The 15919-nt window shown below is 47.0% G+C and overlaps 1 protein-coding gene across 1 annotated transcript in view; it reads left to right on the forward strand.

Annotated features, from left to right (window-relative positions):
* Positions 1–15919, forward strand: part of QSOX1 (quiescin sulfhydryl oxidase 1) — a 114251-nt gene that overhangs the window by 96079 nt on the left and 2253 nt on the right. Inside the window, exons 9-11 of the mRNA XM_029617753.1 lie at positions 11555–11677; positions 12126–12279; positions 14825–15001. Coding sequence (XP_029473613.1) covers positions 11555–11677; positions 12126–12279; positions 14825–15001 — 454 coding nt within the window. The remainder of the gene's footprint in view (positions 1–11554; positions 11678–12125; positions 12280–14824; positions 15002–15919) is intronic.

Consider the following 15919-nt stretch of genomic DNA (forward strand, 5'->3'; position numbering starts at 1 on the left):
CACCCCATTCGCTTTTTGCCACTGACACCTAATTGCAAGTATTTGACCACTCCTCAAACTTTCTTAGAGCACTTCTCATGTTGACTACACCCTCCGGGGGTTCCATTCTGTTGTGGTTCTAAGTGTCATCTGCAAAAAGACAAACGTTTCCTTCTGACCCCTCTGCAATATTGCTCACAAAGATATTGAACAGAACTGGCTCCAGAAGTGATCCCCAAGGCATTCCACTAATCACCTTTCTCTCCTCAGAGTGATTTCCGTTTATCACTAATGTCTGTCATCTATCAGTCAACCAATTTCTAATCCAGTCCACCCCCTTGTGACCCACTCCCAGGCTGTTCATAAGCCTCCTATGTGGGACAGTGACAAAAGCTTTGCTGAAACCAAGTTAACAATACCCAGCGCACACCCTTGATCTAATTCTTTAGTCCCCAATTGAAAACAAATCGATTGGATTCATTTGACACAATCTTCCTCTGGTAAAACCATGCTGCCTCGGATTCTGCAAACTACTGCATTGTAGATAGTTCACAGTCCTTTCCTTCAGCAAAGTCTCCATTAAATATTTCCAACAGCGAGGTGAGGCTAACCCCACCAGTAGTTTCCAACCTCCTCTCTGATGCCACTTTTGTAAAGAGGGAACCACAAGTGCCTTTCTCCAGTCCTGCGGCACCTCTTCTGACTCAGAGGACCTATCAAACAGGTCCTTCAGCAGAACGACTAGAAGAGAGGTGGGCAAGCTTTTTATAAATCATGGCCACGTTACTGGAACTCAACGGCACCAGGGGTCGTGCTGGGGAGGGGTGTCCCCTCAGAGCTCCATGAGCGAGGGGGGTGTTCCTAAGAAAGAAACACTAAAAATAAATACACACCACTTCCGATGTCTTCTGAGAGGACCAAAACAACACCAACAGTCCAAAAAAATACCCCAAGTGTTCCATCTTGGTAAAAAAGACTGCTTCCACAAATTACATATTCTGAAAAGAATAAAACCTCTCTTCCACGCACATGACTTTAGATCAATCCTGCAAGCAATAATCTTCTCCAAATTAGATTATTGCAATTCTCTACTACTAGGCCTCCCAGCTTCCTACACCAAGCCTCTGCAGATGGTCCAGAACACAGCAGCCAGAATCCTTACAAACTCCAGGAAAATCGAACACATCTCTCCCATCCTCAAAGACCTTCATTGGTTACCGATCCACTTCAGAATCATTTATAAAACCATCATGATGATCTACAAGAACATCCACCAATACACTCAACTCGACCTACAAATCCCTTTTAAAAAACACACATCCGCCAGACCCATCAGGGAACACTACAAAGAATCACTTCAGGTTCCACATGCTAAAACCTTCCAACATAAATCCTACAGTTCTAGAGCTCTCTCATCAGCAGGTCCAACCCTTTGGAACTCTATCCCACCGGACTTAAGACAAGAACCATGCGTTCATACTTTCAGGAAAAGACTAAAAACTTGGCTTTTTAAAAAAGCTTTCCCAGAACTGGATTAAATTCTCCACACTTCATCCCATCAACACATCTTTTGCTTATAACATTATACATATTTATTAATTTGGAAACAGTTGGCTGAAATGTAAATATTCTCTTTTTTAATTCCCTCCCCCTTTCTGGTCCTAGTTATTATTCCCTGTTTTTTGTAACTTTCTCACGTCCTAATTATTGTTTTAATATTTTTTAAGTTTCACACTATATTTAATGTTGAATTGGGAAATGTTTATCACTATGTTACTCCCTGCCTCCACACACATGTTAATTGTAAACCGGGTTGATGTGATTCTTATCATGAAACTCGGTATAATAAAAATAATAAATAAATAAATAAATAAATAGCTCCAACACATCGCTGGATTCGGAACAGGGCTTTCCCAAGGAACCCATTCCAGTTTGCTGTGACTCCTGTTGTGATTCCTCCCATGATCGCTACCTAAGCTCCACCCCTGGAGCTTAGGTGCCAGTTGGAGATGATGGTGTCAAAAATGCCTACTCTCTCCATGCTGCTGCCATCATCCTGCAGCCTGCACAACATCAGCAACACAGGCCCGTAATTAAGTTTTGAAATGTGCAACATCAAGCCATCGTTGATGGCGTTGGGTAGGCTGCTGGAGGCTGGTGGCAGCTGGATGGGTACAAGGTTAGGCAGTCTGCAAAGAAGGGGGAGAGGGGCCAGAGCCTGCCCATCCCTGGTCTAGAAACTCTCTCAGCTCCCTCAGTATCCTAAGATGTACTTCATCTGGCCCCATGGCTAAAAAATGAATGAAAATTAAGAGGAAAAAATATGCAATGGAAAAAAAGTAAGAAAGAGCAATGAAAGAAATAAAACAAATTATCTGGACAAGCAGGTTCATTGTGTCACGCAAATGGATTAGGTGATCGCATGTAGCTCCAAGTAGAATGAAATTCCAGAGCTCTCTGGAAAAGACTAGGGTCCTATGTACTAAAGCAAGGGCGGCCAACCTTTTACACATTGAAAGCCACTAAACCAGTTGCTGAAAGCCCCTTCTTCCCCTCCTCCCCATGAATCTTTCAGTCCCTCCACTCTGGCCCCATCAGTCTCGCTCAATCCCTTCTCACTCAGACACTCTTGCTTCTCCTCCCCACCCCCCATGCCTTTCATCATTACTCTCTCATTTTCTCGGTCACCTTATGGAAATGTGCACCTCCTAGGTTTGGGTGTTGCTCAGTATGAGGACAGGTTTCAAAGCTATTTACCTGAGTAAACAGCGACTCCACCACATGAAATGTGTGGGCATCCACAGCACGGCTGCTGGTAGCGAGGATAAAGAGAGGCCATCCCCAGGGCCTGGTTTAGGTCGGGGGAGCGAAGCAGCGTGCCTGCGAACTGTTTAGCCCCTCTTCAGCATCCTGCACAGATTGCCAGACTGCACACCTGATACCCCCACTTTTACACCGTTTGACTTCCAAAGAGAGAGATCTCGGGCCTTGGGTGGTTTCTCTTTTAAAATCAGCTGCAGGCACCCACAGGTGACTGATAATTACATCCACCCAGGAGGAGGAAATGCATTTCTGTTTCTCCAGTGTGCCTGCCGACTCTGGCTTCTCAGGGTTTCCACTTCCATCTGTGTCGTCTGCATGTTTCTTTTGCTAATTTGTCGGTCTGTGGTGAGGGTCTGTATGTATCACTGACATGAAGGATTCTGCTAGCTAGCGGGGAATTTCTGTATAGGGATCTGCAGCAGCTTTTTTTTTTTCCCCAATCTGCCTCTCACAGTAGGAGGTGTCACTTTGTGTGCCTCACCCTTGCATGTCTCCCTTACTCATCCTCTCTCTTTCTCCCTTGCCTCCGGACGTGTCTCTCCTGCTCACACTCCTCGTCTCTCTTCCCTGCCTCAGTCTATGTTTGTGTCTCCCTTGCTCACTCTCTCTGTCTCTGTTAGTGTACGTGTTCTCCCTGGAGCATTTGTGGTTTTAAAGTGCTGATACTAATCGGATTTGAGCTGACTTATTGTCAGAGTAGCTTTTCGTGTGCCTTAGAGACTGTTTGGAGTTACGATCAAGATTTGGATCTTGGCTGTGATCCAGTATGCCTGACTTATTCACAGCAGCAGTATCCTGAATACAAATGAAGATGTCTTATTTCCCAAATTCTGAACAAGTATTGAGAGAGCTGTATTACCTTTTCATCTAGGCAGGCCAGTCCACACAAATAGGTTATCCAATCCTGCCAGCGGATGGAGACAGAGGTCACTGGCTCACTGATGTCACACATATATATAGTTCTGCACTGGTTTGGGATTACCTGCAGACATTGTGGTCCATGGCGGTGATGCTGAAGGTTGTTCTATGGGTAAGGGCGCAAATGTGGCCCCTTCCGAGAACGTGTTGCTGTCTCCATGGAATTCTCAGTCTCAAGAGTACATGGTGAAACTATCCCTTCCAATGGTGGTGAAGCAGATGTTACTATGGTGGATGAACAGGGATCATTTTGCTAAGGGAGTGGACTTGGAGATTCCCGATTGGTTAATAGTTACTATGGATGCGAGTCTCCAGATCTGGGGAGCCCACTGCCAGGAGCTGGTAGCGCAAAGACAGTGATCTTCCCAAGAGATGATGTGGTCCATCAATAGACTGGAGGCTAAAGCAATTCTGTTGGCATTGGTAAGGTTTGCAGACCGGATAAGAGAGAGAGAGAGCAGTGAAGGTGATGTCTGACAACGCCACTGCTGTAGCACACATAAATCACCAAGGGAGAATAGGTTTCTCTGGAAATAGACAAATTGTTGCCCTGGGCAGAGCAACATTTTCATGCCCTATTGGCAGGTCACATTACAGACGCAGTCAATGTCCAGGTAGATTATCTTAGCCGTCATGCCTTAGATCCGGGAGAATGGGAGCTGGCAGATAAATCCTTTCAGCTCATTATCTCCGTGGGGTCGCCCCTTCCTGGATATGATGGTGAACCATGACAATATGAAAGGTTCAGCGGTTTTTCAGAATTCTTGGGCATAGCTTGTGAAATCTGGGAAGATGAAGCAAACCCTAGGCAGAACCTCGTAGACTATGTCCTCTGAGTGCAGGATCTCCTAAAAAAGGCTGGGGAGGTGGCCCACCTATGTCTGGAAAAGGATCAGAGTTCTCAAACTTGAGCTTACAATTGTCCCACAGTCCGAGTATTCCAGCCAGGGAACAATTCATCTATTTCCAGAGAAACCTTGTCGTCCTTCCATCATCAGAGAGGAAGCTATTAGCCTTTTGGCAAGGACCTTATAAAGTTTTGGAGAAAATAGGGCTTATGGATTATAAAATAGCTCAGCCAGATAAACGAAAGAAAACTCAAATCTACTATGTAAACCTCCTGAAAAAATGGGTGGCACAGGACTGTTGCAAGGTACAGGAAGGAGAATTTGGCCCAGGCCTAAAGAGGATTGAGCCCAAGTTCCTTTCAGAGAACAGCTGCCCACTACACAGACAACTGAATTAAAGCAGCTGGGAGAGGTAAACAAAGAGGAGATCTTCTTGAACCTGCCTGGTCATATTTATTTGGTGCAACACAACTTCATTATATCTCCTGGAATTGTGGTATGGCATGACCCTATCGGATTCCCGAGATAGGTGCTGCAGCATTGAGAATGAAGTGAAGAAGATACTCCAGCTTAGAGTAATAGAGGAGTCTAACAGTGATTAGGCCTCACCCATAATATTGGCGCCAAAGCCAGATGGGAGCATAAGGTTCTGTATTGACTTTAAAAAGGTCAGAGAGGTCTCAAAAGTCAATTCCTATCTGATGCCATGAGTGGATGAACTGATTGAGCATCTGGGGATCTGCCCAGTTCATCTCTATCCTCGATATTATCAAAGATTATTGGCAAAAGAGAAGATTCCTGTTTGACCTTCATGATGCCCTCGTAATGTTTCAACATTGGTTGATCGTCTATTCCGCCCACATCAAGTGTACATAGCTGCCTACTTGGTTGACATTGTGGTCTACAGCCCCGACTGGAAGTCACATCTTAGCCAACTCCATGTTACGATTCTGCTCGTGGGCCTAGCCGCGAGAAGCCTCTCACCTATTTTCTCTCTTCCTCTCAGCTGTCCCAACACCGTTCCATGCAGCTGACACTGCCACCGCCATGCTTCGCAGTGGGCCTGCCGCTGTTGCTTCTTCCTCCTTGCGGCCAGGAGGCCACAGACACTCACCACCGCTGTCGCAGCCTGGAACCACCGCTATCATGCCCTCTTGTGACAGGAGCCACTGATGTCCTCTTCCTCTACATGGCCCAGAGGCCACCGATGTCTTTCCTTCATCCCACGGCCAGGAAACTGCAGACACCTTTCCCATGTGGCCCGGAGGCTGCTGACATCTTGAGCTTTCCAGCGCGCTATGGAGCCGCCCTCAGCTTTCCTCCCTTGCGGCTTGGAGGCCGCCCTGAAGCCTTCCTCCATTGCAGCAGGGAGCCGCAGATGCTGGGCTTGGTTTCACGGCCTAGTGCCGCTTCAGCTTCCTCTTCTCAGCATGGCTGCTGTCCCTGGTCCTGCATCCTTAGGTGCGGGGCTGTGCCTCTCCTTTGGATTTAAAGGGCCAGTCCTTCTGGCTCCTCCTCGTGATGTCATCCTGGGTGTTCCTCACCTTCGCAAGGAGACAGTCGTGAAGTTGGACTGCTCCTGGATCCTCCATTCCAGCCCTTCGGTCCAGAAGTCTCTGATGTCATTCTCCTCCACTTCTTCAAGGCACTTTGTTCTTCGTGGGAATTCCCATGTCTTCCTTTGTGGTTCCTGATCCTTTGTCTGCATCTTCATTCCATGTTTGGTCTCTCACCAGTTCCTAAGTCCTTGTCTTCAGATGTCTTCATCGTCCAACCCTCCTGATGTCTTCACCTTCACATCTTCCTGAAGTCCTCACCTTCTGATGTCCTGTCTCTCCTGTAGTCCGAGGTCCAGTTGTTTTGCCTCTCGGAGCCTCCTCGATGCTCTTGGTTGAGTGACCTGGGGGATGAAGTCCAGATGTCCTGACGTTCCAGACGTCTTCGTGTCAAGTTGTCGTCGTCTTCAGATCCTTTGACATCTTTGTCTTCAGATCTTTTGCTGCTAAGTGTTCAGACCCTTTTGGCTCCTTCTTCAAGGATGTCTTCAGACTCTTTGGCTCCCTCTTCAGGGTAGCCTTCTTCTCGGATGTTTTGGTTCTGGATCTTACCTCCTAGTGGGCCGCTGTCCTCTGTCCAACTTTGGGATGACCTTCGGATGAATCTTCCACACTAGGTCTGAAGCCGTCGCTTCTTCAGGATGGCTTGCGCCGATCACATCGGATTCCCGAAGCTTAGTCCAGGATGATTGCAGCTATGAGTCTTGTCCGGATTCCTTCACACTGAGTTTTAACTCTTCTGTCGTCTTTCCACTCTTCAAGTGTCTTCATCAGTGTCCCTGATGTTCTTCTCTTCAGCCTTGCCTCAGCCTTATAAAGTACCTTTGTCTGACCTTGTCTTTGAGTATTGTCTGATCATGTCTTCAAGAGTCCTCGTCTGATTGTGTCTTCAGTCTTTGTCTTGTTCCAGTTCCATCATCTGCCCTTGACCTCTGTCCTTCCTGGTGCATTTGCCATTCCCATATGGCAGGTCTGAAAGGGCTATCGAGTGGCTGGAGGGATACCCCAGAGACCAGCATTGCATTGTTGGGTCTCTACTGATGCGTCAGGTTCGGTGGAGGTCTGAGCCCCTGGTCTTCTGCCTGTCCACCTGTGCTTGGATTCGTCTCATCTGCCTCGGTGCTTCCACGGAGCTCCTCTCTGCAGTTGCATCGTGGTCCAAGGGCACACCACTCTCCCCGGAATCGGGATCACTCCCTAATGCTCCCTTAACACTCCAGGACATGCTAACCAGTCTTTAGAAAGCAGGACTAACAGCTAATCCAAAGACGTGCTTGCTGGGAGGACAAGAGGTCCAGTCTCTTGGCTACACCCTGGGGAAAGGCAAGGTCCATCCACAGACCAGGAAGATTGAGGCAATCTCTTGGGTGCCACTCCAGAAAACAAAAGTGAAATTGAGAGCATTCCTAGATCTTATGGGATACTAAAGAAGGTTTATTCTCAACTACTCAGAGAAGGTGGAGCCTCTCACAAAGGTGTTGATAAAGAAAGCATCAGAGAAGGCCCAGTGGTCAGAGGAAGAAGAAAAGGCCTTCAGAGCCCTGAAGGAGGCGATATGCTCTGAACTGGTCCTGATAAACCCAGTCTTCACTGAGCCCTTCATGGTGCAGAGAAATGCTTCAGAAGGTGGCTTGAGAGCCGTCTTAGTCCAGGAGAAGAATGGCCAAGAACATCCTGTGGCATACATTAGCAGTAAGCTGACGCCACACAAGAGGTGTTACTCAACAGTTGAGAAGGAGGCATTGGCAGTCAAGTGGGCCTTAGAGGCCTTGCGCTATTACCTGCTAAGTTGGCAGTTCACATTCATAATGGACCACCAACCGCTCCTATGGATGAATAGGAACAAGGAGTCCAATGCGAGGGTAATGAGATGGTTCTTGGCCCTACAACTCTTCAACTCCAGCATAGAGTTGAAGAGTTGTAGACCAGGAAGGGAGAATCCCAAACGATGTCCCTTGTATGGGCAGATGCTCATCCCGGCAAGACTGAGCTGAGGGGGAGGATATGTGAGGGAGTATACTAGTAAACTCCCTTAAACTCCCTTAAGGGACTGGCCACAGAGATCTAGCCGGGTTTTTCTTAAGAATCAGCCCCGCAAGGGATTCTGGGCCCGGGGAGGATCCCTTCAGTCTAACATAACTCAGCAGGGCCCAGAAGGATTAGAGAGGCCCCAGGGAGCAGGCAGAGACCTACAGATTGTATATTACTGAAGCTAAGGTGAGCACGTTTGTTTTGAGTTGACTTTTCAGGACTCTGTATTATCTGAGCTAAGCTTAGCTGCATTGCTTGTTTTGAATTTCCTTTTTTACAATGTAAATAAAGTGCACCTAAAGAACAGCCAGAGTCTGATTCTTTTTTTACTTTTTGGCTGTTACTGCTCGTTCCCCCCTCCCCCCATCCAATTGGGTTTTCAGGATATCCTAATGAATATGCATGAGAAATACTTGCATACGTAGAAGATAATGCATGCAAATAAATCTCATGCATATCCGTTAGAGATATTCTGAAAACCTGACTGTCTGAGTATATTTCCCTTATATGGGGAGATATGCTAAGCAGATTACAACAAACTTGGCTACCCCCTTGCCTGCAGTATCACTAGGTGATGCTTTCTTTATCTATCTGGGCAGACATGAGAAAAGTCATTCAACTGAATTTCATACATGACACGCATGAGCAGATTGAGGATTATAAGAACAGATGTGCAAATGGAGTGGCTACATTTCTCTTACTCACATAAATCTGATAGGACTCAAAATGAGGAATAAAACCTAAAATGAGCAAATGAAATAAAATAGAATAAAGTTTAGAAAAAGAGAAGAGAATACATAATTCCCACAATAAATTCAGATTTAATGAATAAATACAAAATAATACAAATATTTATTTTGGAGCTCATAATACTTGCTAAAAATATAGAAGTAATCTTTAAGCAAAATAATTAAATGAAATACATAATAAAAATAAGTGTCCCAACCTAAGCAAACAACCTGCAATAATAACACCAGATAAAACAAAACATTACTAATGTACTACCATGTAATTCAATTGAAGGGACATTGTGATCATAAGATATTTCCCAGCTTGAGATAAGAACCACACAAACCTAGTGCAAATGGCATGGGTGGGAAAATCATGTATTGAGCTGTTTCCCAAACATAAGCTGCTCTTTTACAGAACGCAATTCACGAAGGAGTTCATTCCAAAGCAACGGATCAATGAATAAAAATGCTGTGTTTGTTTATTATAACCAAGTTACATTTCTTTAACAAAGCAACAACTAGAAAGGCATTTTTCTGAGAAGGTAGCACCCTCATAGTGGGTATAGGATATCCCAAAAATAAGGTGGTCCCATCCCATTCAAGCTCTTAAAAACCAGGCAAAATAACTTGAATGCAACCCGTCAACTGACGGAAGCCAATAGATGGGCTGCAGCTTTTTGGACCCTTTGCAAATGCTTCAGCACCTTACAGGGAAGCCTAATAATGGACATTGGTGTAATCCAAAGGCAAAATTATTAATGCCTAGATCAATGAGGCTAATGCCAAAGTATCAAACCACTGCTTAACTCTCTGGATGTTTCATAGTTGAAAGAATTCATTTCTTAATGTCTTACCTATACACAATTTTTTCAGTCAAATAATTAATTAATTAATTAATTAAGTTAATGCCCCCATCTTTAAGAACATAAGAACATGCCATACTGGGTCAGACCAAGGGTCCACCAAGCCCAGTATTCTGTTTCCAACAGTGGCCAATCCAAGTCACAACCTGGCAAGTACCCAAACATTAGATAAATCACAAGCTACTATTGCTTATTAATTACCATAATAGCAGTTTATGGATTTTTCCTCTAGGAACTTATCCAAACCTTTTTAAAACCCAGTTACACTAACTGCTGTAACCACAACCTCTGGCAATGAATTCCAGAGCTTAACTATGCGCTGAGTGAAAAAGAATTTTCTTCGATTTGTTTTAAATGAGCTGCTTGCTAATTCATGAAGTGCTCCCTGGACCCTCTATTACATTACATAACTTGTTGAAGTCCTTTCATGATTTTGTAGACTTCTATCATGTCCCCCTTCAGTCATCTCTTCTCCAAACTGAACAGCCCTAACTTCTTTAGCCTTTCCTCATAGGGCAGCCGTTCCATGCTCTTTATCATTTTGGTTGCCCTTTTCTACACTTTTTCCAGTGCTTTATATCCTTTTTGAGATGCGGCGACCAGAACTGCACACTGTATTCAAGGTGCGGTCTCACCATGGAGCGATACAGAGGCTTTATGGCATCCTCCATTTTATTTTCCATTCCCTTCTTAATAATTCCTAACATTCTGTTTGCTTTTTTTGATCGCCACAGCACACTGGGCCGACAATTTCAATGACACTTAGATCGATGCATTGCTTTATTTTAAAGTTTCCATGTAAATGTATAATTAAGTTTAGTAATGAAAGTATATTTTTGATCCATCTCTGTTAACAAAGTTCCTTAATGATAAGATGTCTACTGCTCCTCACTGACGTTCTGCTCTAGAGCAGGAGCACTGAGCTCTTGGGAAGATCTCTTAGTCCCGTGAACCCTCAGAGTTAGTTTGGGATTACAGAAGTCAGGACTGTCTCTATTTTGATTTCTTATGAATGTTTGATCTATGTGTCAGTATCTTTGCCCCCTTTGATGTGGTGAGCCTTTGCTTGTTGAGTGGGTTATTATTACTTTGTTGTATACTTTTTCATTTTTTTCCCACTTTTAACATTCATTTCTTAAACAAATGTATTATTGGATTCTATTGCATAAATATAAATACAAATAAAAAAAAACCCAAAAACCTGAATATTCTCTTCCATCTGTTTCTCTCAGCAAGTTGTCCAGTACTCCCCACCGTTAAGGTTTCACTACCATACTTGGACCTCAAAAAACCAATTCCTCTCCATCTCCTCATCCCCCGCAGGTCCTCTCCACCTACCCCCTTCCATTTCTCTGTGTTGAAAATAAGAACGGCAGAGAGGAATTAATCTAACTCATGGAGAAGATGTGAGGGTTTCCTGGCCTTTGTCCCAGGGTTTGCACCACATGGCTGCCGACAAGAGCAGGCCTCAGGGGTCCACAAGGCCTGACTCGATTGCTCCCATGCTGTGGTGCTCACTAAGGTGTGGCAGCTGGATTGTGGCTGTTCCCGGCAGCCAGCCGAAGGGGTTAGAGCCAGCAGACCGAGAACCAGGGAAGCCAGGCAAGTCCTACTGTTGCTCCTTGGGACCTTAGGTAAGTCACTTCAGCCCTCCATTGCCTCAGATTTTGAGCCCTTTGGGGATAGGGAAATACCTAAGTACCTGCATGTAACTTGCCTAGAGCTGCCAATAATAAGGCTGGAGTGAAAGTCAAATAAACAGATCGGTTCTGACACGTTGTAATATCCAGATATTTCTCTTGCAGTTTTTTCCCGCCCGTCCATATCTGAAGAACTTGCTCCAGTATATGGATGACTGGTTAAGTAGAAGAACTAATGCACAAATTTCCTACAGTGAATTTAAGGACATCGTGAACAACAAAGAAGAGGTGAGGAGCCGAGACAGGTTTTGTTTCTTGCTTTCCCTGATTCCGTCTCCTGTCTTCTCTTACCCTTCCTCCATGCTCGTCCCACTTCCTCCACTCTCTCTTCATCTGGTTTCTCCTCATGTCTTACTTCTTCAGTTGACCCTTCTTTCTGTTTCCTCCTCTGTGTCTCTCCCATCCCACTATGCCCTCTACCCCGTACCTTCTGACAAGAGCTATCCTTTGTCAGGTTTTCTCTCGCTCTCCGCCTCTGAACCACTGTCTCTTCTCTCCCCCCCCCCACCTATTTGGGCCTTCCCACCTGTCTATCCACCACCTCCTTTCTGCCAGTCTCAGTCCCCACTGTCTCCCTGTGCTTCTCCTCTTTCTGAATTGATGCCTTATCTCATTTCTTCCTCTCTTGTGGTTCCATCTGTCCCTTCCTCTCATGAATGTTTATTTCTGTGCGAAGGTTCCGCAGGCGGTGCTGATGGACGGCGTGAATTGGGTGGGATGCCAGGGCAGTAAACCCTGGTTTCGTGGCTTCCCGTGCGCGCTCTGGACTCTCTTTCACATGCTGACAGTGCAGGCAGCTTACAGCGCTCAAAACAAGCTCAAGGAAACGTGTAAGTAATCCCTCCAAGAGCCCATTCAATCCCAGAGTGCCGGGGTGCACTCTGCACGCAGGCAGGAGAAGGACAAGGGTTGCCCCCTATCACCTGCTATCAATTTACTGAGTGAATTCCAGGTCTCAGTGTCTGCGTCCCCTCACCCATTGCTTCCAGAGCACCGAGTGCATTGCCCTGCATTAGTATAGGGCATTGGGCTGCCATGGTCCTCCCACAAGAAGGTACCTAACTACGGCTTACTTGTGCATGTTGATTCTGTGTGTCCAGTGAGACGTGGCAGAACGCCATGCCCTCGAACTTGGCACCATGACATAGCAAGGAGCCATGCTGGCAAGTAATGATTAAGAGCTGATTAAGCCCTTTTCATGGTGTTCCTGAGAGCACTGCCCTCAGACTTTGGCATAGGCGTCGGAATGGGGTGGGTCGCAGGGGCCATGGCCTCACCAACATTTGGCCACCAAGCACCATTTCTAACCTGTGTTGTTTGGGTCGTTGGCAACCCCTTCTACTACAAGATTGCAAAGTGCGCAGATCCTCACCCTTCCATGAAGCTTCCTCGTGGCAGACTTTGCATCTTAAAGATATAACCTATGTTGCAAGCAAATTTAAATAAGGAGCAGCAGTGGGGCCCCCAGTCTCCTGCAGCCATGGTAAGGGACCCAGAATTGGCCAGTCCTGACCAAAATGCTCCGGGAGTGCGGGAACCAGGTCCAGCCAGTGGAAAGATTCATTCCTCCTTCCTCCCACCTCCAGGAGAGAAGCCTCATTGGTGGCAGGTGGGATGACGCATTATTTCTTGTCCACCACCACTGCCATTGCTGCCCCGATCCCCTCACTCACCTTCTGTGTTCTGAAAGGCGAGGATTGTGGCCTTGCAGCTCCTTGGGCCCTTCCTCCTCCGCCTGAATGACGTCATGGGAGCAGCAGCGGTGGCCACTGAGCTAGAGGTGCAGACAGGGAATAATCCACCATCCCACCTGCCACCAATGAGGCTTCTCTTCTGGGGTGGGGAGGGAGTGGAGGAGATTGTGGGGGATGGGAGTGAGGGGGTCATGAAGAGGTGGATTTTGAAGGTGGTGAGTGTGAGGGGAAGATGGTGAAGGGAAAATAAGAGGATGAGGGGATAGAGGTGTGATTGGGGGGGCTGTGGCTTCCTTTCTTCCTTCTTCACCCCATCCCAATCTTCTTGGGTGGGGGAGTCACACCACCAAGTGGATGGCTGTGTACAGAGGAGGGCTAGGGAACAGGGGTTGGGGGCTGGCTGGAGGAGAGCAAGAAGAAGGGAGTGGGGGCAGGAGGGAGAGACATCAAGAAGAAGGGTGGGGGAGGAGCAATAGAAGAGTGTGAGATCTGGGGAAAGGCACTGACAAAGTTTGTGTATTTGGAAGTTGTGGAATATTATGTATTTTAAATAAAAAATAAATGAGGAGAGACTGAGAGGGAGAAGTGGAGGAGGGAGGCTGAAGAGAGAGGAAGGGGTGAGGAAAGAGGAGGATGGGTTAGGAGAAGAGAGCAAGGGTGGAGAGAGAATGGAGAGCTGAAGGGAGAGGATGAGTCAGGAGCAAGAGCAGTAGGGGATGGGAATGGGGAGAAAAGGGGCTGAAAGGAGAAGAGGTGGATGGGGAGAGAGGTGACATGCGGAAGGAAGAAAAAGAGGGCTGGGAGCAGAGGAGAGAAAGGAAGGGATCTCTCCTGCCATCAACCTCTCCCTCTTCTTCCCATCCCTCGCTTCAGCTTCTTCTCTCTTCTATCCCACCTTCTCTTGCTCTTGACCCCGCCCCCTTCTCTCCCCATTCACTTATCACCTCCTTTTTAGCCTCCTCTCCTCCTACTTATTTCCCCTGCCCTCACTCACCTATTTCTTTCTCTTTTCCCTGCTCCCACCCTCTCCCTTCTCCTTGACCTATCCCCAAAGAAAAGGATGGAGGCTTGGTGGCTTGTATTATGTTGGGTCTCCCAAGCCTTTATCATTTTTCTTGTGGGGGGCAAGTCCCTCTTCTCTCTCCTTCATCACCTCTTCTTTCTTCCTGCCCCTGGTCCCTCCTCCTCTTTCATCTGCCACCAGCCCCTTCCCCCTACTCCCAGCCCTTTCCTCTCCCCCCTTCATCACCCTCCTCCCTCCCCACCCCCCTCTTCACCCTTCAACCCCTCCTCTCTTCCTCTGTTTCCACCCCCTTGCTCTTGCCCTCCAACCCCTTCTTTCCCCACACTTGCTCTCTCCCCCACCTCCTCATTGTTATAATAATAATAAATTATACTTCATATGGTTTATACAAAGAATGTATGTAAGAAAGAAGGACATTCATTATAAACAGAGGGTGGAATTGGCTATTTGCATGACCTCCCCCCCCAACCAAAAAGGCATTCTGTTGCCCCTGGATTTTGGCATATCCAAATGCCACGTGCAACCATTTCCGTATCAAGTGTCCTCATTCATGGCCTAGCTAGACACCATGTTCCATTTCTGGCAGCAGCCACGAGACTGATCCCAGCCAGAACCTGTCTCCTGACCTTTCTGGTTCATTTCCGCTTTGTGTTCTAGATCCATTGGAAGTTCTCCACGCCATGAGGGGTTACATCCAGCATTTCTTTGGGTGCACGGAGTGTGCTGTGCATTTTGAGGGTATGGCGAGAGAGACCATGAACCTAGTCTCAACATTTAATGAAGCCATACTGTGGCTTTGGTCACGCCACAATCAAGTGAACTACCGGCTTGCAGGTAAGGAGCCCTGCCAGGGGTGGGGCAGAGGCTGGCACCAACTTAGGGGAGAAATGGTTCCCTGTCGATCCATCCACACCACCAATGGTGGGAACTGTAGAGAAAGGAGATGGCCTGCCTTCTTTGCTTTTGAAAATAAACAGTACTAGGGGATAAGCAGGAACCTGTATAGAAGAGGTACAGTGCATGAGGAAAAGGACAAAATGCTGAGCAGCTGGACCACACCGCATGCTTGAATACTTCCTTCCACACTGCTTCTGCATATCCCTTCCAAACCAGCCAAAAATATGTGTCGGTTACATGATTAGCATACGATAGTGATAAGCTTTCTGAGTGTGGATGTGGCTCGTGGCCATGGTTGCCAGTTTTCCTGCAGTGGATGATGGGTGATTGTGAAGCCAGGCCTGGCAGGGACTGACTGACTGGCAGACTATCCAAGCTCCACAGAGCATTTAGCCCTTTGCTGCCCTACTGCCCTGACTGGTGGGGTTGAAAGATCCTGACTTCATCTCAGCCCTACGTATCCTCAAGAGCAGGGCAAAAAGGGCTGAGTAAGGCCTTGACTTTCCATGGTTAGGGGTCTGCATTAGTGTTTATATCTCTGCTTGTCTGTGGCAGTAATCGAACGCTGCCTCTAACGGTTACTGCCAGTGTCCTCCGTGGTCCCTCACTGCTAGAAACAATTTCCGCAGTTTCCTGCAATGCCACGGCCATGGGGAAAAGCCCTAGAATTGTGGTTACTCTCAGGCTGGTCTCACTCGGTATCTATCCCATGGCCTATGTCTGCTCAGTCTGCCACAACTCCCGCTCAGCAACATTTGAGGCCAGCCCCCCACCCTGCTGAGGCCAGCCCTTACCTTCCCCACCCATCTGTCATTTGCACCACTGAGACTAGCCCTTGCTCCTTCATGCCCGCCT

The sequence above is a fragment of the Rhinatrema bivittatum genome, chromosome 10 (genome assembly GCF_901001135.1).
Source record: "Rhinatrema bivittatum chromosome 10, aRhiBiv1.1, whole genome shotgun sequence".
NCBI lineage: Eukaryota > Metazoa > Chordata > Amphibia > Gymnophiona > Rhinatrematidae > Rhinatrema > Rhinatrema bivittatum.